Source organism: Dryas octopetala, chromosome 7, assembly GCF_963921425.1.
Source record: "Dryas octopetala chromosome 7, drDryOcto1.1, whole genome shotgun sequence".
NCBI lineage: Eukaryota > Viridiplantae > Streptophyta > Magnoliopsida > Rosales > Rosaceae > Dryas > Dryas octopetala.
The window spans coordinates 19697490-19722946 of NC_141372.1; the positions used below are offsets into that span (position 1 = coordinate 19697490).

Consider the following 25457-nt stretch of genomic DNA (forward strand, 5'->3'; position numbering starts at 1 on the left):
GAAGGATTTAAAAGAATGCGCCAAGTACTTAGCTACAAATTCAACTGTGCGGGTCAGTGATCAGGAACCACCGAACGATGACACACCGGATAATCAAGATGAGGTTAGCCTTGATACAGATGATGACCCACCATCATGGCAACCGGTAGGCCCGTCACGCCCAAGGCCACTAGGAAGAAATAAAGCAAAGCGGGCCAAAGCAGCTGAACCCCACCAAATTCATATGTTGGAGGCAATTGATGAATACAATAATAGGTCACGTGTAGCTGAGGAAATGAAAATTGACAGAGAAAGGGTGAGGCAAGAAAGAGAAGCGGCAAGAGACATGACATGGCAAGCAAGAGAAAGGGCGAAGGAAGCAAGAGAACATGCGAGGCTTGAGAGGGCGATAGAGTAGGAGGAAGGGCACATTATGGACAAAGACTTGACGAACATGAATGACATGGAAAAAGAGTATTGGGGATCAAAACAAGCTGAAATAGTTGCAAGAAGACGTGCACGTGCTACCTCAAGCTCGAGGTACACCTCATCCGGATACTACCCGGATATCACCGACCTCAACCAATCATACCCAGAGTACCCTCCAAATTATTAGTGAATTATGTTTTTATTATGTTTGAGAGTTAAATTATGTTTAGGATTTGAATTATGTACTGGATTTGAATTATGTTTCGGTTATGTTTAAGAGTTGAATTATATTTAGGATTTGAATTATGTAGTGGATTTGAAATGATTATTCTCGTCACCTTGCATGAAGTGACTATTCACTAACCCTGCATCAAATGACTATTCCCTAACCCTGCATGAAGTGACTATTCACGCACCTGCATCAAATGACTATTCACATACCCTGCATCAAATGACTATTCACTTACCCTGCATGAAATGACTACTCATGTATCCTATTATGTAGGATTCTCTATAAATTGTGATAACTTCGTCCATTGAATTTAACATAGTTTTTATCTATTCAGGATAATTTCTCATCTGATCAACACTTCGATGAATCCTTTCAACTACTCATTGTCTTCGTCTTCATCTTCGAGTCCTCCCGAGATCAGGTCTGATGATTTCAACGCTAATTACAAAAGGGTAGAGGAAGGCAGAATGCTGGTGGGGCGTTTAATTATGTTCATGGGGCAATCAGTCGTCGCCCCATGTCCACGTCACGGTGGTACGTCTTCCTGTCGGCGTTACACACATCGAGATAGGGAAGGCACTCACGGGAGACTGATGCAGAATTACTTCATCCCTGCACCGATAGAAGACAATGTGACGTTTCGGAGACTCCTCTGTATGCATCAACCCCTATTCAATAAGATTATGAACGATGTGTGCCTCCATGATGATTGGTTCTAATCCAGGCCAGATGCAATCGGTAGACTTGGTTGCACACCCCATCAGAAGGTGACTGCGGCATTGAGAGTGATAGCATATGGCCAACCCTTCGATGCAGTTGCGGAGCTATTAACCATTAGCCATGGCACCATAAGGGATGCATTATTTAAGTTCTACCGAGCCATTACCGAGGTCTATGAGGACTAGTATCTCCGCATACCTAATCTGGGGGACATGAGAAGACTCATGCGAAAAGGGCGCCAGAGAGGATTTCCAAGAATGATTGGAAGCTTAGACTGCATGCACTGGGTGTGGCAAAATTGTCCCATGGCTGAGCAAGCTCACTATCGTGGGCACTACCATACACCAACCGTTATTTTGGAAGCAGTTCCCTCATACAACATGTGTATTTGGCATGCAAACTTTGGATTTCCGGGTGCTAACAATGACATTACTGTGCTGGACTGCTCACACCTCTTTGATGCAGAGATATCTAGAAAAGCCCACAAGGTGAAATACAGGGTCAATGATGTGGAATACAAAATCTCATACTATCTTGTTGACGGGATCTACCCGAGGTAGGCGACTTTGATTTCATCAATACGCATCCCGATTTTGGATCCTCGCAAGTTGTTTGCGAAGAGACAAAGAGAGCTTCCGTAAGAATGTGGAGAGGGCGTTTGGGATTTTAAAAGCTCGATGGCAGATTATCAAACGGCCAGCTCATTATTGGAGACTCAACTATTTTGGTTATATCATAAAGGCGTGCATAATATTGCACAATATGATTTTCGATGATGAGCGATCGAAAGATGATCCAGCCTGGCAGGAGTTTAACGCGCAAGAGATGTTTAGAAGGGCAGAAGCAGAGTATGACAGTGTGGAACCAAGCATACAAGGTAGGCCTCCATCATCTTTACCTGAGGAGAATGCCTATCGCAATTTGATTAGGGACAGGCGTCAAAATGCATGGTTGAAGGAAAATTTAATTGAGCACATATGGATCCAAGCGGGAGGCGCACCACATGCTTGAGCTTGTAATCATAAATGATTAGTGTTTGGTTGAGGGGCCAATGTTGTTTAGTTTATGTGTTCGTGGTTTAGTTTATGTGTTTGTGTTGTGAAATAAAATAAATTGTATTGTGTTTAACGTTTTTAATATTTTAATATTAATGTATTAATATTTGTGTCATTTTGAAGAGATAATTAAATTATTAACAATGATATAATATTCTTAAATATAAAATATTATAAATATTTAATTAACGGGTACTTAATCAATTTTAAGATTAATTAAATAGGTGGAAAGTATTAATCCTCATATTTGGGTATCAACACCATTGTGTTGATGAGACCCAAAATTTGAAATTGGACACTATTTGATACCCAAAATTGATTTTGGGTATTGGGTATTGGGGATCATGGTTGTAGAAGGCCTTACATACCTCAACTTGAATTTTTTGACAAACACATATATTCGTTAAGAAAGTCGTTAAATGCTGATGTGGTGCATTGTTGGCGTGATTTTATTTATTAAAAATAGCCACATGAATAAATAAATAATAAAATATTTTCAAAATAAAAATAAAATAGATTTAAATTATAAAAAACAAAAAAAAATTAAGAAAATCCACAATTAAAGTAAAAAAAACAAAACAAACGCCCACCAACCTTGTGCGGATCGGTGATTCCCCAACAAATCCCCCCAAAAAAAACTTCTTTGTTCTTTCTTTTTTTTTTTTTTTCTTCTACTACTCTCTCATTATCATCATCATCTTCAAAAGCAAAACAAACCAAACAGCCCGCCACTAGGGGTGGACATAACCCGATGCAACCCGACCAACCCAACCAAAATGGGTTGGGTTGGTTCAGTTTCTAACACCCAATTTAGAGAGGTCGGTTCATAACCCGACCAACCTGACCTCAAATGGGTTGGTTAGCGGGTTGGCGTTCCAAATAACCGATCAAACCCGACCCAACCCGACCTAAAAATTTAAAAAATTAAATTAAATATTCACATGTCTAGTTTCTTATCTCACCTTGTTTGGAATGGTCAAAGGCTCAAAGCAATGAGAACTCATCTCACCTTCCTTAGTTTTATGGCCTATGTTCTTTAATATTATAATAAATTAATATTAATATTTCACATGGCTTTATTCTTTAATATATTAATATTAATGTTTCACATATATGGCTTTCTTGTTTTACATGTGACTGTAATTGTTCTACTGTAAAAGCAGACATATACTGAATTGGGTTCATGTGTAGAAAATAGAGACATTAATTTTATAACTTAAAGGGAGTTTCATTCATTTATAATTTGGGCCTAAATTTTAATTGTATTTTGAGACATGTCAAACCGATCAAACCGACCAACCCAACCCGACTTTAATTGGTTTGGTTTGGTTCGGTTGTTTCACCTTCATTGGGTTGGTTTGGTTTGAAAAATTACTAACCCGAAGGCATTGGTTTGGTCTACGGTTTGGGGGCTAAACCGAACCAAACCGACCCATGTCCATCCCTACCCGCCACCCCTTCTCTTCTTCGTCTTGTTCCGTTCTTCTTCTTTTTCATTCTTCTTCCTCTTCCTTCTTTATTCTACTTCTGCAACACACCCTCCTCACCCCTCCCCCACTGCCCCAACGGAACCCTTTTTCTTTTCCATTCTTCTGCAAATTCTCCAGTTCTTCATCATCTTCATTGTTCACCCACCCCACCTACAAACATAAAATTAGGAGGGACTGAATAGAAAGTTTTTTTTTTTATTGATGGAATATAAAGTAATCAAGTATGTTGATATAATGACTGTCTATGTGATTCAAAGCTTTTTGTTCCTCGTTTTAAATTTCTTTGCTTTTTATTGATGTTGGGTATAGGTTTAAATGAATTATTTTTTAAAAATTAATATTATGTCTTTAAAAGTTAATTTACATTATGGTAGAATTGAATGTTATATTTGATTAAAAAATTGAGTCTGATTTGAATATCGGCAACTTTTTTCTTTTATTATTTTATTATGCATTTTTCTTTTTGTTATTTATGCATTTTTTTTGTTATTATCTTGTTCACCACTAAGGGACAAAGGTGGTCGCTTAATTATCTGCAAACACACCCACAATCGTTGGTTTGACCTCCTGGAATAACCACCTGTGACTACCTGCAAATATACTCACAACCTATTTGACGAAATATCTAAATGGTTTGACCCCGAAATAAAATTCTTAAATCCATCCCTGTCAATAAAGCATTGTTTTTCCTGTTTTGGTTGCTTGGTCATAGTTAATACAATAACTAGGCCATTCCACAGTTATTTCAATTGGTAGTATATAATTCGTTCCCCAAAAAAAAAAAAAAGTGAAAATATATATAAACAGAATTATCTATCTCCAAACCAAGACTGGCAGGATTCGTCTATGACTCGCACTCACTCATGAACATATACAAGCAACTGGATTTATTGCTGCACTTAACTGTATAAAACTTACAAGATTTTTTTTTTTTTTCAAAAGAAAAAAAGAATAAGCAAAACCTCTCTCTGTAACAAATTCAAAGAAATCATTTGAAGAAAAAAAAAAAAACTGAAACCACCCTCTCAACGTGTTAAGTTAACACCTCTACTTTCTATTCACAGCTTTTCGTTTCATCTCAGCTGGAGCTGGTTGCCTTGCAGTCCGATGCGGTACCCCATTCAAAGGTTTCCGTGAAGGTGAAGGCCCTAAAGAAGGATTCAAGTTCTTGCTGCACAAGTCATTAGCAACATTTTAGGAACCATGTTATATAGATTCAGTAAACCTTATATAAATGCAAACAAGAAATCAAGTTCAAATTACCTTAGTTCTGGGCTTTTCACTGGCTTTGCATTTGGTTTCTTGGCCTTTGACCCAATTCCATTGCCTATGCTGCTGCTAAGTTTGGTTTGATTGAATTGCCAGAGCAAATCTGGCTCTGAAGAATCACTGGTGGCAGCATCAAGATCATCTGTGTCATTGAACCCGTTACTTCCTATGAACATATTGTAGGACTGTTCTGGATAAATCTTGGGAGAATCCTGGAGATATTTCTGGTAGAAAGCATCAGATAAGTTCCCATTGTCTGCTCCTCCCCAGCATCCTAAAGGATTCCCAACTCTGCTTACTTCTTGCTTGTTCACCATAACTTTATCAACCCACTCACCCGAGCCCATGTCTTTATCATCCTCCCCAAAATTCTGACCAGGGCTATTAACCGGGGGCCAGGGAGGTGAATTCGCTAGTAGCTCATCAAGATCAAAGCTTTGTCTTTTTTGCCTCGAGGCAGAATTGTTGTGAGGCTACAAAAACAGTTCAAACTACGATTAGAACATACAAACTGAATTGTCCCCAGGACTAGGGACTCTTTCCCTACAGAAAAATCATAAACTGTGCAAGGCCTGCACTAAAATAGATTTAAGTAAACGCTCAGATGTTGCAAAACTGTTGAAGATTATTTGACAAATTACAAATTTTGAGATAGTTGGTCCTTGTCCCGAGACTCCCAACCACCAGTCTGCTAATAAATCCAATATCCTTGTTTTGGTATAAATATGTCAGAAGTTCAATATTGAACGCTTTGTTAAATTAGCATCACCTGAATATAACAAAAGAACATATTCTGCTAAACTCACAACCATCTGTACATGCTCAAAGAAACCTGAAACTTTTTGAATCAACACCAAAAGATAAAATTTACCTCTATGTTGCCTACATTTCCCATCGGTTGCCTGTGCCCAATCTGATCTCCCAGCATGTCTGTACCCTGATGGTTAGAATGAAAAGGTGACAATTCACTAGCTTTCATCCTGAACTTATCAGAGCTGCCAGAGGCAGGGCATTGATTGTGTACAGTTTCTTCCTCTTTCCTGGCCACTGCTGCCTTAAGACTTGCAATCTGATAACAATTTAAAAGTTCAACAATGCACAAATAATTTTTAAGATCACGAAGGACCATAAAATTGACCGAGAATGGAAAAACCTGTTCTTTGAGTGCTTTGACATCAGCACTATCTTTGTTTACTCGGGCAGCACCAAGTTCAACTGTGGCTACTCGCTCTGCAAATTTAAGTGTACTTATTGTTTCACCAATAGCATCTAGCTCAGGGCTTATGTGAACAAACATAAGTGTTTTGGCCTGTCCACCTAAAGATAGGATACAAGAAGAAAGCCATAATCAGAATCTTTGCATAATCTAAGGCTAAAGAGAGATGCAGATCCACTCTCAAGAAGGCATGTGTCAGTTAATCTTACCAAGTGAATCTTGGAGCAGCTGTGTTAGTTTGCTGTTTCTGTAAGGGACATGTGGATTCTTTTGGGCAAGGGAAGCAATCACATCGCCCAAAGCCGAGAGAGATCTGTTAATATGTTGTGCTTCTTTTAATCTATCCCCTGTCACCTCAGATTTGTCTACCCTCTCACTCCCCGCAAGATCAACCAGATGCATACAGCCACGAAGAATAGTTCCAGATGTCAAATCCCTTCCTTGAACATGAACAGTCAAGCAACTGCAGATTGATAAAAATTAGAGTGCCATTTAAGAATTCACTCACTCACTCTCTCTCTCTCTCTCTCTCTCTCTCTCTCTCTCTCTCTCTCACACACACACACACACACACACACAGAAGACTACACTCCTACCTGTGAGAACGACTACTACGGTCGTTTAAGGCAGTTGCACCCACAACACGGTTCCTATGTCCAAGGTTCATCAGATCAATAACATCAGATGTTGATAACACAGGAACCAGATTTGCATCTGGTACACTGAGACCTGTCTGAGAACTATTACGAATTTCTAATGTACCAGCAGTTAAGCAAAGCCTGGCACGGGAGAATAATGGCACACAAACAAGGCTTTTAAACTTGAGTAAAAAAACAAGAATTTCACTTTGATTTTGACCCGTACTGAAAATAATGCATGTTTATTAAAATCTACTGGCATAGTACAGTTAAAAAAATATATTTTAAGAAAAATTGATTTTGGAAAGACATCTTGAATTTTCAGTTTATCCCAAGTGTTTGACAAGTAGCAAAACTAATGCTAAATTTCATAACCTCATTGGAGAAAAACTAAAATAAGCAGTAAACTAGTAAAGGATATCTCTTGTTAGCTCCATCAGTAACAAGGAGATCCCGAACTTGCTCGTTGTAAATCTCAATCATCTGAACGGAAATATCATAGCGGAAAGTGTCCTTTCTTTGATCTGCTATAAGAAACAAGTCTCCCAGTGCCCTATAATTTACACCTTGGTTTTTCTCCGTAAGCTCTTTGGGTCCAGTCTAATCATGTAAGCAATAACAGTCAATGATAGTATGCATATTTAATCAAGCAACAGTTCACATCAAATATCATGTATGTAGACATAGAGAGCATATATTACCATAGTGTAAGTTTTCCCTGATCCTGTTTGGCCGTATGCAAATATGCATACATTGTAACCATCAAGGACAGATCGAATCAGTGGGTGCATATCAGAGAAGACGTCCGCTGTAATATAAAAGAAAATAACACTGTTAAAAAGTTAAAAACTGTTTTAAGTTATATAACTCTACCAACCTTCTTAATCAGAACCCTACCAACCTTGGCTTGCAGATGGCCCAAAGACTCTGTTGAAACTGAAGGACCTGTGTCCTTTCCCATGCCTTGAGGGGGTGCTAATAGTGATATTTCCATCTTCTATATGATCCACAGAGCTCAAACCATTTGATTGTCCAGGTAAGAAGGGTCTCACTCGACAATAAACCCTGATACTTCCTAATCAACACAACAAATCACTGATTAGCTCAGACTAACATTAAGATGGCAGGCTTTAAGCAACCAGTGGTCTTATTACCTTTGAGGTCTTGGACTTGATTGTATAGCTTTCGATTTTCCTCCAAAACTTTATGATATCCACTTGCAGCCTGAGCTAGGCCGTGAATGTGCAAACCTATGGAGGCAAAGATTGCATGAGAAAAAAGATTCTTATTCCCACCTCCAGAAAAACACAGCAACCAAAAACAACAAATATTTCCTTTTGAATTTATACCAATATTGTGGAACTCCTCATGGAACTTCATTTGCATAAACTGAATACCAGATTTTGTAGTGTGAAGAGTTTGCTTTAATTCCTACAAAAAACATATATGGGATAAATACACTAAACCATCTAACAAAGATAAAATTATGGAAAATGCATCACAACGGATTCCTACCTGAACGTCTCTTTGCTGCTGATCAAAGATCATTTGTTGTTTGAGCAGCCGACTTTTCGATTCCTCATCAGAGATGTAATTTTTGAAGGATTCCTCTTTCTTTATTACTTTGGCATTTTTGTCTTCCATCTAATTATTATTACAACAAACACAAATATTTGAGTTCTGATCTAGTTATAGACTTTAACTTTGAAATATGAGTTTTGATTGCTGTTTTTAAGGTAAAGTACAACGGATACCTTTTTATCACCAGAAAAGATTTTCATTGAAGGCTTGTTGCCATGAGAAGCAGCCACATCTTTTGGTGTTGTTTTCATCTATAAGAGAAATTACAAGAAAATGAATCACTAATTTGGTTTAAAATAAAAAAGAAACAAGAATAAACAATACATAAGATCTAATAGATCATTATTTCTATAAAAAATAAACTTTTGGTTGCATCAATCTTGGACTATGTCTGAACACATGCAAAATGACCTCAGTCATATTGAATAGGTGAAAGCGGATTTCCCTACCATATGTTTTGCCTGATAATGTTTTAATAAAATAAAAGTAAAAGTTTTAAATGAGAAAGATAAACATATTTAAATGAGGAAGACTAACATACCAATTCATATTGGCTGGCAATGCGTTGCTCAAATTCCTCCACCACCTTGCTTAACACAGACTCTACCAACTGTTGCAGCCAGAAGAGCAAATTAAGCCAAATTAAGTAGTAGAAGCAATTTTAGAAGATAAAATTGAAAGTGATAGCAGTAATACTTTATAAGTGGTGGCATCAATGAATAAAAACAAAGCCCTTTTTCTCACAAGTTAAAAACGCAATGGGCTTAGTCAAACACAAACCAGTTAGGATGACTTTGTAAAAAGAATTTCTTGAGTGGTGCAAGATGAAAGAACACTTCCCCAACTTTATAGAAAATCATTACTATCATTACGCTGACCAATATAATTAACATCACCGACTGCATTAACCCTTACCGTTGGAACTTCTTCAGGCTTCTTATCCAATAGAACTGCACGAACAAGCATACTCAAAGAGCGACTGGACTGAAAATATGCAAATAGGAAAGGAAATGCTCAAAGTGAGAAAGAATCATACACAAGAAATGCAAAAAATAATAATAATAAAAGTTGAGCTTACCAACCATTTTATTAGAGTCAAGATTAGAGGACAGAGCATTCAAAGTTTTTTCATTCACCGATGAGTTCCTTGACAAGGAATTCGTGAATGGCTCTGAATTTTTCCTTAAAAAAGACTTGGTTGAAGTGGTAGGTTTTATATTTCCACCAAATTTCCATGTGCCGTTTCCCCCAGTCAGTTTCCAGTCACTATAGGATTTAAGCGCTAGAACTGTATTCACAACCCTTGCAGATTTCCCACCCTGAAAGATAACAAGAAAAAATAAAGAAATACTTGATTATGTAAGCACAGATACTTGTTCCAGAAATCATTGTTTTCCAACCACAGAATTTGATTGTGTAAGCACACATACTTGTTCCAGATCAGATGCCTCAAATGTAGGAATCCCCATCTCCTGAACAGCAACGAGGAAGTTCCTCACATTCTCAAAGTACTGAAACGCAGACAATGCCGCCCCATCAGGGATCAAAGCTGAATCACATGGACTTTCCACTACCTGAAAAAAACTATTCAGTGTTAATAATCATACAAGTACATAAAATTGAAATGGAACGAAAGCCGAAAATTGAAATTAGGGTCACCTTGGGCACAGCTCCAGGTTGAACCTTATTGAGAGCGTTGCAGAGAATAATCCCACTTCTCAATCCAAGCCTAAACTCTTCCTCAGAAGGCTCAGCAGGCAAATCTTTAGCCACAACAACACCAATCATCTTTCTAAGCCATCCAGCAGCCTCACTCCTTCTTGATGCTACACAACAAAGGTTAGTTCATTTAGCTTAAAAAACGAAATGAAACTCATCGCTCAATTAAGCACTCAATTTCTTCATTTCAAACTCGTTAAAACTGGACATCCAAACGATCCCACATTGCTTCAGAGGCAGAAACATAAATCAGATGGTTGAAAAATCACAGATTGGAACAAAATTTAAATTTGAAGAAAAAGAAAACAAGATTCTTGAAACAAAACCAAGTGAACGAGAGGTGATCCCCTGTTTGGTTCAATTTGAAGAGGATTTTAAAAGAAACTGCGATCAATGCATATCCTTAGCTGCAAAATTTCTATCTTCTTCTTAAAAAATTAAAAAAAAAATGAGTACCAGCTTCCTCAGCTTTTCTAGACTCCAAATCAAGATCTCTGAGGCGAGTACCGTGCTGTTGCAGCACATCTTCCACCACGGACGCAACCGAAAACGATAATGTCCCTTCTGCCGCCATTGATATTTGCTTCCCCGCAACCAACACTAACAGTCTCTCACTCTAAGCCAAAACTTAACCACACTTCACAATCCAACCATTAAATCCTCAACGTCTCAACAGAATTTAAAGGAAATCAATCTAATTCAAGCTCTTAATTTCGTATTACTTTAATACTAATCTTTCTTGCCGGCTCTTGAGGAACAGAACCAGAAGTGTTTCCACAGAAAGATCTAGAACCAAAGCTCAGAGACGGAGGGAGAGGATAGAGAGAGAGAGAGAGAGAGAGAGAGAGAGAGAGAAGGCTTTGAGATATTATCTTTGTTGTTGTTGTTGTTGGTGTTGATGTAAAGGTTTCTTTGTTTCCAATTTAGACACTCACATCCTCTCCTTCAGTCCATGACCTTTTGCTTTTCTCTCTCTCTTTTTCACGCTCTGCTTTATATTCTCTCCGCCTTCCTTTTTCCCATAGCTACTACCCGAACCTGTTTCCGAGCCTCCCGGGTTTTAAATCCAGTGACCCAAACTCCATTTTCTTTTAAAAAGAAAGAAATTAATAAATATAAATATATTCCATCCAACCCAACTCTGAACCATTCAAAATCAAAAACAACAATCTTCTCCGCCAACAATAGCCGCACCAGCCGCTTTCAGAGCGCGTGTATTTAACCAAGTTTAACGAATGAGACCTCGTCGTTCGCGTTCACGCGCTCCAGAACGCGTGGAGATGAATTGGCTAGAGATTTCGGGTTAGATCCTACTTAGAGGACACAGATGACAGATCCGGGCATTTCCGGTAGATCTTAATTAGATAAAGCTATTTAATTTTCTAAAACTTACCAGATTATTGCCATTAATGAAGGACAACAAAATCGACCATAATTTGGATTCTAGACAGTACCATAATTTGGTACTATCAAGCTTCAAACAGCTTTAACCATGTTTCTTTTATAACCATTTTATTTCTATACAAGATATAATTGCAGCCATGAATAATCAATCTATGTCAACAGTTTGGGCACTGTGTCAACGAAAAATTATTATGTGTGACTGTAACACCACATGACATAATGACATAGTGTTACTAATCTATTTAAATTGTAATACATGTACAATCATTAATTTTTAAAATTATAAACCCTAAATCTTACAAAATACTTTTAAAATCGTACATATATTATAATAAATAAATAGGTCCATTAACTTTAAGTACCAAATTGTAATGTTTTTTTTCATTTTAACTACCAAAACATTTATGTTATTTCACTTTAGGTATTAAATTTCAGTTTAAGTACCAACTTTAAAAAACTTGGTTATATCGAACTGTGACTGTCTAACAGTCATAATTTTTTTATTGATTTATTGTTTTTTCAATATTTGCAAGGCTTAAACTTTAATGTTTAGTTTTTGGGTTATAGGACTTCATCCCCCAAACCTAAATCAAAAGTATAAAACCCTTAAAAATTTGATTGTTTATAAATTTTAAACAGTTACAACTGTGACTGTTCGACAATTATAACTGTAACTGTTTGACAGTCACAACTGTATAACAAACTGATTTGTGACCTAATCCAAAATGTCTTACTCTAAGTTAGTACCTAAATTAAAAAAAAAAAAATTAGTGTATTACTGCTTTACTGAAAAACTATTGATATTTGATATTTAATCCTAATTTTCTATGAATAAATTAATAATACTATGTCATCATACAATATGGTGTTACGGTCACCTGAAATAATTTTTCACCTTCTACATATGTAATATGTTGCTTCTGCTTCAAAACTAATAAAGAGTCTTAAAATCTTCTACATATAAAGAATGGCAAGCTTGTGTTTTAAATTTTTAATTGACAATGATGGCTAGTATTTGTGCCACCTTAAATAAACGACAAAAATCCTCCATACGAGTTCAAAATCATTGAATATTTGAAAATAATACATTTGAACACAAGCTCTGCCAATATTCAAATATTCTTGGAAGTGGGTGAGTTTGTCCATTTCCTTTGCACAATTTGCATATATCGTCACGTTAATTAGGTCATGTTCAGCTATTTTCTAGCAACTATTTGCTCATTCTTTTTCTAAGATTCAAATGTTCAAGATCAACCACTATTTCATGAAAAAAGGAGGGAAATTTAATTATTTCTTTTTTGTTAATGATTGTCCAGATTTGATATTTTCAAACCATATATGTAGTGTAGGTTTACTTATCCTAATGGATATACAAGCTCAAATTCAAAAATATCATTCAATGATTCATTCAAAAATATCAAATGTTAATGATTCTGGTTAAGTTTCAAAGCAACGAAAAAAATGTAGAAATTTTGGCAAATATGTACCACCAACACAGTCTTGGGTGAGTAAAAAGTTTGAGAGTAAGACACAAAACATACACATTACCTTATCATCTAATACACGTCCAAGATAAACAATGAAAATGGTCGACTAACTAGTTGGCCATGTGTCTCTATCAGATAGAATTGGTTGTTGAAAACAGTAACCAACCCATCGAGTTATCTTAGCTCATAATATCATCAAAAAAAAAAAGTTCATGATGATGGATTAACCAATAACCGCACATACCCAATAGAGACTATATGGTACGTCCTGAGATCTAAGTAAGAGGAAACTTGGAACTCCATCCTATAGCTAGTTTCGGCTTCTTCTTTTAGGCTACTAACAAGAGTTATTCAATAGATTGGATATATAGGAAGTCAATGATGTGCCCGATTCTCAAAAATTGTGTTTTTCGTTATAAATTAACGGATTAGGATTAATATTTACTATATACAAACTCATAAATGACACTAGGTGATTTCGATATTAGTCTATTAATTTTTTTTTCTTTTTTTAGAGTATAACATCATTACTTTTTTTTTTAATAGTTAAAGCCAAAATTCACAATTATGCTCTACGTAGCATAACAATATTCCATTAGATCTATACTATTTACATATTGTGCCATTATGTAATTTTTTTTTTTATTGAAGTGCCATATATTATGTAATTAATATCTGTTTTCAAATTATGTCATTCTTTAATTTCTGTTAATTAACCAATTAGAAAATGAATTCCCTTAAATTCATTAAAACACTTAGGGTGCGTTTGGTAACATTTTACAAAATAGTTTTTCATTTTACAAATTCAAAAAATAATAAAAATGCGTTTGATTGCCACATTGAGAAAATAGTTTTTGAAAAACGTAAAATAAAATTTCCAATTTACAGTGTAAATTCAGAAAACGACTAAATGATGCTTTTAGTGAATTTAAAAAACATAGAGAACACGAGATACAAATAAAAAAAAATTACAACAAAAAAAATGGAAAAATAAAAAAAGAAGAAGAGGAGGTGCATATTGTACCCCCTCCCCACCTAGCCAGACCCACCTTCGGCGGCAACCCTACCCGCCGCCATTGCCCGCCTCACCCATCTCTCTTCATCTCTCCAATATTCTTCTATTTCTTTCTTTGGTCATGTGAATTTGGTACTTTGTTTCTTGCCCAGTATCTACAAGTAATTGGCATAGTTCAAGCTAGTAGCTTTCGCTCTCACCCTCACCGATGAGGGAGTCTTCAATTCAGGAATTGGGCAACTCTTTTCCACTTCAATTAAATAGCAGTATTATCCATATGCTTCAAAATCAGGTTAGGGGCTGAGTGGAGGCGCCAAAATCCATATGAAGAGCAGTGCGGGAGTAGGGGTGTTCCCAGAGTTGCTCTTGCTTAAGAGTTATAGCAAAGTTTCAAGCTTTCATGGAAATAGGATTAGCTTAACCTTTTCTTCAAGATTTGGGTCAAATGCCAAAAAATACACCATTCTTAAATCTTTGGCTTTTGCAGCAAATTTTTGGTCTTTTAGTGAATCTGGCTAAATTCGCATTCTGGGTTTGCTTGATTTGGTGGTTTGATGCTTACTGATGTGAAATTGATAGTTTCTTGAGTGCATGAATTTGGTACTTTGTTTTGGTTATGTGAATTGGTGAAGAGTTCTTGATGCATTTCAATTATGAAAAATAATAATTGGTTAATACCAAATGTGGTTTCGTTGTTTTTTTTATTTTATAAAATTGCTTTTAAATTACACTACCAGACGACTTCTCATATTTTGATAATGCAAAATTTAATTTGTCATTTTCATTTTACATACAGTTTTTAAAAAATTGTTCTATAAAACATTACTATACGAACCCTTCATTTAAGGCACCTTTTATGGTATGGTATATATATATATATTTTCTTCGGACCATGATTGAGTCAAATAAGGAACCTACAAATTGTATTAGAATTTTTTGTATGTGCATTATATTTATATAGAAAAAAAAAAATTTAGGTTCATTATTTATTATGATCATTAATTGTTGCAGGTTATTTATTTGTTTCTAATTCTTAATATAATTCAAAAAAATCATATATATATGAACTAGAGATGTTAAACAGCTGGGCTGACCCGTTTAAGTCGAGCGCTTGGCACGGTCTATATAGTTATGACTTAGGCCCAGCACGGTCCACGGCCCGCGAACTATCCGTGCTAGTGTCGTGCCTTAAACGGGCCGGCCTACAGACCATTTTTTCTTTTTATTTTTTAGAGTGAGAAAACTAATCTTATGATATTTGTTTTTATTTATAATTAAATATTAACATTTTTTCGCATAAAAATTGAATATTCTTATTGAAAAGTTCTCTAAAAATAGAAAAAATAATGTTAAAAGTCGTGCCTAATTCGGGCTCATTTCGTGCTCGTACTCGTGCCGTGCTTGGCCCATGTTGTGCTCGTATTGTGCCATGCGTAGTGTGCTAAAAACTTCAGCCCGACCCGACCCGACCCATTTACTCGTGTCGTGCCGTGCCTATTTTAATCGTGTCATGATGTTCAGGCCAGCTTGACCCGTTGGACACCTCTAATATGGACATTCATGATTGACAGCAAACAAATTGTCCAACAATGAATCATTAGCATTTAAAACACAAAAAATTGTAAAAAATAAATATAGACGTGACCAAAAATAAAAAGTCAATTAAGGAAAAAAGTCATCAATAGGATTGAGGGCATATGAAGAATTTACAAAGTTTAAAATTTAATAAATAATGATTAAAAGATCTAAAAATAGAAAGAATAATGAGTTGGCAAGTGATCAAAAGGGGTTAACACAAGAAAAAATAATGACATGGGTTTTAGTGTAGAAAATATGAATTTGAAGGAGATTTTTCTAATTTACTAATGATCTCTAGCTACCTCATTGACTTAAATTGTGCGTACTAAGTTTACCATGGATATCTCTTCCAAGGATAGTGAAAATGTGACTAAGAGTTGTAGACATGCATAAGAGCTGGTGGCACCAACATTGCTCGGTAATGTTCTTTGTGGGGTAAATTGCTTGGTCTACCTTCTCTCTTTCAATATGGTCGACCACACAAATTAAATGTGTTTTCTTTGATCTACTTCTCTTATGTAGGGACTTGAGAGAAGATGGATAATTAGGAATAGAGAAAATTACAGATTTAGTCTACTTATTTTATATCTAGTTCAATTTTGGTTCACATTTTGGTCAACTAATTATTTCACTTGTTCAATAAAGGTTCAGATTTATTTTCTCAAATTTGGTCTGCCTTTTACCCTATCAAATCTCACCTAAATTCAATAAACATATACTTGTTTTAAAGCTATGCATATCTTCTTTACAACTATATAAAGATCATTCAAATTGGAGTTCTAAAACTCAAAATATTGACCCTAAAGTAGAGTACCTGAAACTACCAATTTTTCAAACTTCACCCAATCTCAATTCTCTTAGATTATAATACTCTAAATTGATTATTATGACTAAGAAATGATGAAATATAATTTATACTTCAATTATAATTGAAGAAAACATAACTCAAAGAATTTAAAGTCACAAATCTGAATTTTTATTGAACAAGTGAAATAATTAGTGGACCAAAACATAACTTAAAAAAGATCGTAAACCAAAATTAAATTAAGTATAAAATAAGTGGACCAAATCTGTAATTTCCTCTTAAGAATATCATACAGAGAAATAATAAGTTGTGTTTCCTTTGAAGGTATGCTATTGATATAGTGATATTCCTCGGCTCCTAAGTCCTAACACATTTGGAGGAAGTGAGGAACTCCTCTTACGTAGAGATGTAAGTTCACTAATAGTCAACAAGCATTAATATCGGCAAAATTTATGTATGGAGACGCTCATCGTGATTAGCCAGTAGTCTAGCAACATATATATTCCCAATGCTAGTGATTTTTATTTTATTTTTGGATTGAACCCAATGTGTAGTGTAGTGATATAGGAAAAAAATTTAAGAATCTTCTTTAAAAAAAAAAAGTTTCAAAAGAAATTAATCAAATTAGATAAATACTAACACATGTCAAATGACATTTTTACTATGTTTTATTTTTTTATATATTTATTTTCATCGTTTTATAACTTTCCATCCCTTTCTCTACATTTAAAAGTGGAGTGTGTTTACTTATTTTTTAAATTTTATTTTAATAATTATATTTTACAACTATACCCTCATTTATTAGGTTGTTTTTATATAATTATTTTGTTAAATGAATAGTATTTTAGACAATCACATTTTTTGTGAAGCCTGCAATACCAAACTTTTCTTTTGACTTTATAATAATAAATATTTAAAATTTTAAAATAATTACTAATTTTTTTTTAAGAATTTTAGAAATACAATCAAAAGTAGTGCTAAACCCCTCTCAACTAATGCTCCAATTCTCTAGCCCTCGAAGAGGATTTGAGGATTTGAACACTACTTAAGGGAAGCTCGTATACTAATCAAGAGTTTCATTTTTCTAAAAAATGACTAAATATCTTTAAAAGACATTCATTTTGCCTAGTTTTCAAAATTCCAAGTAAATTAAGATTGTGTGAATTGGCCATAAAAGATTAATATTCTTTGCACTTAATTTATTAAAAAAACTTCTGCCTATAAAAAAACCAATCGGAAGCAGACAAGTAAATGGGACACGATGGCTTGCATGGGCATACCATCTTATAGATCAGAACACTTGCCCGGTGGCTTCAACGTTCGAAAAATTCAAATAATTGGTTCGGTGCCGAACCGCCAGGCACGAATAAAGTTGAGGCCCACGCAGAGCGTCTTTACAGGGACCTACTCGCGACCGTTCGGCAGCCATTTATTGTTAAATAACAACAGAAAGATATAGCGTGACAGCAACATAAATAGAGATTCACGGCCGAGCAATAAGAGTTGGCTGTCATGCATACTTGACAATAGTTTCTTCCTACGTGGCATGTGGTGATTGGATAAGTTGGATATACTTCTGTGCAGGGACCACGTGTCACGAGCCCAAAAACTTTGTAATTAGCAGAAGAGTTGCTCAACCAAGAGAAAAATTTACAAATTTACATTCACCCTATCCCTAAAACTATTTATACACGTCTAATTTTCTAATAAATGTGAGATTTGCGTGTAAATTTTTTTCAAAATATGCCAAATTCTAAACTTTACTTATTTAACATTCAGTAGTGCTAGATATACCACATTTTTATACCATAATTTCATACCACCTTATGTGGCAACTTACATGGCATTCATACATTGGATACTAAAAAATAAAAATAAAAACCCAAAAAGAAAAAGAAAAACTTTGTCCAATAAAGTAATGACACGTGAGATGGTATAAGAATGTGGTATAAGAAATGTGGTAAGAATAGCATTATTCTTTAACATTACTTATTTTGATCTAGCCCAAAAAAATATTACTTAATTTAAAATTTTTTGTAAATTTTTTAGGCCTGACGCAAATTGTCTACTTTTAACCGACCAAAGCAATTAGTCTGATACGCGAAAGTTGGCCTATGACACCTTTGGTTATCAAAAAAATTATTATTACTTAATTTGATACCTGATACTTGACAATAACATATTCTTAATTAGACTATATATATCTAAACTGATTATATTTTGTATACGAGATCCATTTATACTTCACCTATATATATTACAGTTATAATACACACTAACACAAGCTCATAAGTTGAGATGGAACGAAATAGCTCTTTAACCAATAAAGTGAAATGGTGGTCTCCTATTAGAGAAAATAAAAATAAAATAAACATGTTATAAATGGAGAAATTAAGAGACTGCGCACCAAAGTGCCAAGTCGTTTCCACAAAGAAATGGGTTGAAGTTCTGCAATTCTCAAAGCAATCAAAATTAAAGGGCAGTGTAGACTTGCTAATCATTCTCAATTTGTAATAAAGGAGTGAGTGCATGTCAATAGTTGGATTATAATTGCAATTGCCAATTAGAGAAAGATTAATTGTAGTTACAGTCATTATTTCAGAGGCTGAAGTCATATGCTTATATAGTTATATGGGTGAATATAACATTGACACATCTTTATGGCATTCACATGTGAAGAAGTTAGCTAGCCCAACTAAGGTGATGCTTCCCATAACATGATTATATTCATGAATCGCATTTGTGGGTTGCCCATCACTTTCTGGTGCAGCTATATGTGCAGGTTTATATGCCAAGGAATGATATGCTGAGCTGAGCCACATCTTAATATCATACATACCATGAAGTCGATCATGATCAAGAAAAAAAAAATAAAAAAATTGGTCCTCAACTGAAGAAAGAGAAATTGCAAGGTAGAAGTGTCATATAAGCAAACATCCTACTGACCTACACAGTTTGATGCAATTTTTTTATTAAGTTTGTTTAGGAAAAGGGAAAGTAGTTCATAAGTTTTAGAAATAGACTTTTTGGCAAATTGGAATTATTGGATCACGCAATCTAAGCTCTAGTTAGTACTGAACTCATAATTTTTTGGCTTCCTTTTTTTCTTTTTCTTTTTTCTCTTATATATAGGTTAAAAAGCCAAAGGCCCCAAACAATTTAGAGAGTCAAGAAGATACCCCCAATTGATTTCACAGAAGTGGCATATGGTGATCGATGTCTCTCAGACTCAGCCATGACCCGGGAAAAGAATAAAATGATAGGATAGGACCCCTTGCTGCATTAATATAATTACAGTGACTTTTTCTTTTTTCCTGTGAATAATTACGATGGCTTTAAAAAGGCTCTTACTTTCTTTTCACATTAACAATATATATGGTGCACAGCGAAAGAATATAAATTGCCATGTCATTGACAAAGTTAAAGCACTTATTATCATCATAATTATGATTACAATTTTGGGTTGGCCAGAGTGTAAAAGGGTTGGTGGCAAATATGGATCATAGTCCCCCCTGGAAAGCCAACACCAGCCACTTCCACCCACATATATATACAGTTATAAATTTCACAACAAATCTAAACTAATTAAGTGGCATATATATATATATATAAATGAAAAGGTCAAGCCTTTTCTATCAAGAAACATTTACAATTTGTTAAAAGATCAAACTTGCCAGTAGGTGGTTCTTAGATCCTGATCATGCTGTAAATGCTTCTTGTTAGAACTAACGAGGTTTGGTTTAAAGTTGATTAATAAAATAAAAAAAGAGGAAATTACAAATTTGATCTACTTATTTTATATCTAGTTCAATTTTGGTCAACGATCTTTTTTAAGTTCAATTTTGGTTTACTTATTCTATATTTAGTTCAATTTTGGTCCACAATGTTTTTTAAGTAATTGAAGTTTGGTGAAGTTTGAAAAATCTGAAAATTTTCTTGGAAAAATTGGTCGTTTTCGGTACCCTACTTTGGGGCTAATTATCTTGAGTTTTAGAACTCCGATTTGAATGATTTTCATATAGTTATGAAAAGGAGATGCATAGCTTTAAAATAAGTTTATGTTTGCTAAATTTGGCTGAGATTTGATAGGGTATAAGGTGAGACAAATTTAAGATAACAAATATGAACCTTTATTAAATAAGTAGAACAATTAGTGAACCAAAACAGAACTTAAAAAAGATCAAAGATCAAAATTTAACTAGGTATAAAATAAATGAACCAAATTCGTAATTATTTCTAAAAAAAAATATTTAAAAATATGTCACAGATAATATGGGGATCAAAAAGAGAAAAAATAAATAACCATCACCTTTTGGTGTTTTAGTATTATGGGTGGGGGCAACAATACAATATGCATTCCCCAAAAATCATGAAAGCATTGCACTCCTGTATCTTTTGTATCAGCTATGCTTTTTGAGCCGACCAAACTATGATGAGGGCTCAGAGAGCAGGGAGGGCTGGGGCAGTCCTTTTGCTCCTCACATTCCCCTCCCACCCATTCCTCTTAATCATACTCTGTACTTGTGTTGGCCATTGCACCATTTAATTTGTTTTTCTGATAATATTAATTTCAACTGCACTAACACCCCATATGTATACAATTATACAGACATATTACATACATTTATGAATTAAGCATTTTTCTTTCATTTAATTTGCACGCCAAATGGAAACTTCATTTCATTTAATATATAATATTGTTCAATGCGGTTGATTTGGGTTGCCAATTAGGTGGTTCCAAACATGAAATTTACCATAATAAAGTTGCTAAGGCCTTCCACATAGATTATGTGCTTTCGATTCTGATTTCAATTCTGATGCTTAAAGTGATCCGATTCCTATCTCAATATTGCTGAGTGATATCTAAGAGTAATATTGTTGTACCAAATTAAATTATGCCTAATTTTGATTAAGTGGTCATTAATTTTTAATTTATAATGTAATTATTTATGAAAATTATACTTATGTTATTATTTAAATAAAAATCTTAATTTAAAAAGAGTCCAATTTTACATATATTTACATATTAATTATTTGAAGGCCCGAATTACTTTTTTTTATCCTGATCTAATGCACCATTTAATAAAGGTTAATGCACCAAAATTTCACACAATGTTCACTTGTTTTTTGGCCAAGGTTGGCCAGAAGCAACACTTTGATCCGTTTTCATATGAGTGTAGGGCGTGCCACCGTCAAGCCAAGTTTTGGCTCGATCGGAATGAAATTATGATTGGGTTGAGCAACTGCACCTAAATTGATTTTTTTTTAAACGATTGATCGGCCAAACTAGGAACCGCTCTCGGCCTAGGTTCTTTTCTACCTTAGGGGTAAGGCTTTGTAACAAAAAATCAAAGAAGATGGATCGAATTGAGCACGTAAATAAGGCTTTTGCAAGGAAAATAAAGTGCATCAAACTAAAGAGAATTGAAGAACAATAATGTAAAGGAACTTGAAAGTAAAGTGCGGAAAATGTAAAGACAATTGTATTGAAATTGAATTGAAAAGCAAGAACAAAAAAGTAGAGTACTTGAAAGTAAATGGACAAGAAAACTAAATTGATACTAAGGCCTTACAAAGGCTTAGTAGAGCAAAAACTAGAACTAAGACTATGGAAGACTAAATTAGATAGACATGGTATCTAAGTGTTTGTGTGATGTTGAATGTGTTTAAGTGTCCCTTTTCTCTCTCTTGGGTGCTTGTATTTATAGGGGTTAGCTAGGCAATGGGCCATTACTTCGCCTAGAATTCCCTTTAGACTCCTTATTCGAATGAAACTTGAACTCTTTTGAATTCAAGAATTGATCCGATTCTTAGTTGATTCTTACTTGATAATCACACGATTTGGTGCATTGATGGCCGATTGAAATCCTTTCCTAACTTGGACTCTTTACTTGAACATCTTGGCTTCTTGATTCACTTGAAATACTTGGTCTCCAAGACTTTCCGAATTCTTCTCTTGGTAGCTAGGATTTGGATTGATCTTGCATTCAATCTCGTCAAGGAAAGTCTTTAATTTAATTGGATTCTGGCTCCACCTTGGATGAAATTCTAGCTTGAGTATGACTCCTTGGCGGAACCCCTTTATTTTCACTTTTCTTGTCTAAAAACCAAGTCTTGGTGAAACCCATTTATTTTCACTTGACAATTCGACCCACAAAAAGGTACACAACCACTTCCTTTTCTTTACTCGATCGGTCGGGCTCACATTTGAAACACCCATTCGATTAGCTTGGCTACTCTGGGCAACAAACATCAAGTTTCTACCTGCCTGACAACATTCATTGTACCTCTCCTCTTTTTCTCTTTGATCAAATAATATAAATAAATATATATATAGGAAGACTCCATTGTTGGATGCTATATTTTATTTGTAGGATACCTCATGGGGCCCACTCCCATATATTTTTAACAATCCGAACCTTCTATTTTTTAGATCTTTATTCATAGATCATTTTTGCAAAAAATTAGCCAAATCGGAAATCATTTGCCTATCTAAATTCGATCGAATAAATAGACAAACAAAATTTTTTCAATAAAACTTTCCATTTGTTTGATCAAAGTTAGATAGGCAAATGATTTCTGATTTGGCTAATTTTTTGCAAAAATGATCTATAAATAGAGGTCTAAAAAATAGATGGTTCGGATTGTTGAAAAACTACAAGAGAGTGGATCTCATGAGGTTTATTACAAATAATTTTATTTGTAGGATCCAAAAATGGAGCTTTCCTATATATATATATATATATATCTCAGCAAACCCAATTCTTTGGGCTGACATCATCCCATCACCTTCTTTCCTTCTCTTTAATTACTCTTTCTCTCTATTCTTTGCGAACCAATTGACTTGGCTTATGACCCATGTATTAGAAAGGCCTCAATTTAGGCCGATGATATTAGTAGAAATCGCCCAACATCCACCATTCCTCAAACTAATATACCAAGATGTACAAATTAGCTCCCTCTGGGCGACAACCTCATCTAATTCCTTTCTTTTTTTTATATGTTGATCGAGATAAAGTTGGTCGGAATAGATCAATCGAATTTATTCAAGTAGAAGTCGGTCTGGCTCATTCAAGAAAAGTTGGCTGACTTCTACTTGAATCTCGGTTGACTTCCACACCCACCAAATATTTGATTTTTGGCCAAAACCAAAGCTATTGCATCTTTTCGGACAACCCAATAGTAATCCAGCCCATGTTGATCCTTTTATTTTCATTTCGGTCGACTTTTCTACCAATGTCAAAATATGGTCCAAACACGCACAACACACAGATTTATTTCATTTCATAAACATGAACCATAAACTGGGCACATACTCAACTTGCATAAGGAAACATAATAAACAAACAAAACATAAGCAACACACAGATAATAATTGAAAAAAAAAAGAAAAAAAAGAAACAACAATGATCAACGTCTTCGATTTGCTTGGACAAGTGTAACACCCCAAATCTTACTAATTTTGGTTTTGGAGGTGTTACCAAATTGATTTCTTAGTTTAGAACTAGTGTTCAGATTTTGCAACCACAAACATGAATTTAAACCTATAGAAACTTACTTCTTTGTATACACTTATTATGATTCAAATTATATGTTTATGCTTATTTTGATTCTCCATATTTGTTAAATTGTTAAGCATGCACTCGTCTTGTAAAAAAACAATTAATTTGCCTAAGTGTTTTAATTAGCATTCTCGGATCACATGCACTTGCACTTATGCACATGTGTGATTTCCGTATTTGAAATGGTTTAAAATGTCAAGAGGAATATCAAAGCATCAAAAGGTTTAACCTTGAAACCCTAAAATTGACCGACCTGCACAACTAGGACTAAAACCCTAGGTTACTTGATTAAGTGGAGAATAGGTTGAACTAGGTAAAGAAGGTGATCATGGTTTAGGAGATGTTGATTGTATTTTCAGTTAAATGAAAATAACAAGGGAAAAACTAATTATGGTTTTTAATTAAGTGGATTAAAACAAGGAAAGACCTTGGATTGTTTAATGTGCTGTTAAGCCTAGTCCAATAGGCTAATTATTCACTTAAGTAGGCCTTAAGGCTATCCACAGTGGTGAGAGTGAGAGTAATACATGGGCTGAAAAGTGATTTTGTGGCCTAAAAAATGATTTTAAGGTCTGAGAGTGATAGTCATATGTGTTGAAGCTGTAGTGGTACTGAAAGTAATACAGTTGTACCTAATTAAATTAAGCCTAATTTAGATTAAGTGATGGTTAATTAAGTTATAATTTATAATTTATAATTTAAATATTTATAAAAATTATACCATTGGTTTTATTTTAAAGAGATATTTAATATGAGGTCAATATTGAATATATTTGGATTTATAATTTTATTACCCAAATTATAAATTCTATATTTTAAGTTGTTTGATAATTTTTAATGTTTGAAATGCAAAAAAATGGTAAACACAACACAAATCATTGTATTTCATAATACGAACGACGACAAACATATAAAGGAAACCACACTAATAACTGCAGACTATAACGAATACATAAAATTAACAACGAAAACACCCAACAACAAATAAACGATGATGAAACGACAAACACAATCTTCAGTAGTTCCCACGAGTGGCCTCGGGCGAATCATGGGCATTTACGTAAACATTCTTATATCCTCCTCAAAATGAGATATCTGGTTTGGCCTCACAATTGGCACATGGTTGAATGTGCTTCCCACAAGTGCATGGAACCGGACCTGGGTTTTTGGGTATTGGGAGTTTTAGGTCCTGCTTGATACAATAGTGGCACAGTGGTCTTTTTTCTTCAGCATCACACATACAGTATTGCATTATTGGTTGGTTTTGAAACTATGCTG

The 25457-nt window shown here is 34.6% G+C and overlaps 2 protein-coding genes across 2 annotated transcripts; one reads left to right on the top strand and one right to left on the bottom strand.

Annotated features, from left to right (window-relative positions):
* Positions 1–1665: 1665 nt before the first annotated feature.
* LOC147280338 (uncharacterized) lies at positions 1666–2371 on the top strand. Its single transcript, XM_086252186.1, has 2 exons — positions 1666–1916; positions 1969–2371. The coding sequence occupies exons 1-2, from the start codon at positions 1666–1668 to the stop codon at positions 2369–2371; spliced, it is 654 nt and encodes a 217-aa protein (XP_086108312.1).
* A 2333-nt stretch (positions 2372–4704) lies between these two features.
* LOC147280339 (P-loop nucleoside triphosphate hydrolases superfamily protein with CH (Calponin Homology) domain-containing protein) lies at positions 4705–11197 on the bottom strand. The gene is made up of 19 exons (XM_086249526.1): positions 10785–11197; positions 10269–10435; positions 10040–10183; positions 9692–9928; positions 9525–9593; positions 9151–9219; positions 8783–8860; positions 8544–8672; positions 8378–8459; positions 8183–8278; positions 7930–8103; positions 7730–7836; positions 7448–7628; positions 6987–7146; positions 6600–6853; positions 6328–6491; positions 6046–6243; positions 5169–5647; positions 4705–5076 (listed from the first exon to the last, which is right to left on the bottom strand). Exons 1-19 carry the CDS (start codon positions 10900–10902, stop codon positions 4953–4955), a joined length of 3030 nt encoding a protein of 1009 aa, XP_086105652.1. The 5' UTR covers positions 10903–11197; the 3' UTR covers positions 4705–4952.
* Positions 11198–25457: the final 14260 nt, after the last annotated feature.

Bases quoted from the DNA above. Each gene is read 5' to 3' on its own strand.
- LOC147280338 (XM_086252186.1), top strand. From the start codon at position 1,666: ATGGCTGAGCAAGCTCACTATCGTGGGCACTACCATACACCAACCGTT. The intron at 1,917-1,968 runs GTAGGCGACTTT...GATCCTCGCAAG, and splicing joins GTTGACGGGATCTACCCGAG to TTGTTTGCGAAGAGACAAAG.
- LOC147280339 (XM_086249526.1), bottom strand. From the start codon at position 10,902: ATGGCGGCAGAAGGGACATTATCGTTTTCGGTTGCGTCCGTGGTGGAA. The intron at 10,184-10,268 runs GTGACCCTAATT...AGTTTTTTTCAG, and splicing joins AACCTGGAGCTGTGCCCAAG to GTAGTGGAAAGTCCATGTGA. The intron at 5,648-6,045 runs GTAAATTTTATC...CTGTTTTTGTAG, and splicing joins GAAATGTAGGCAACATAGAG to CCTCACAACAATTCTGCCTC.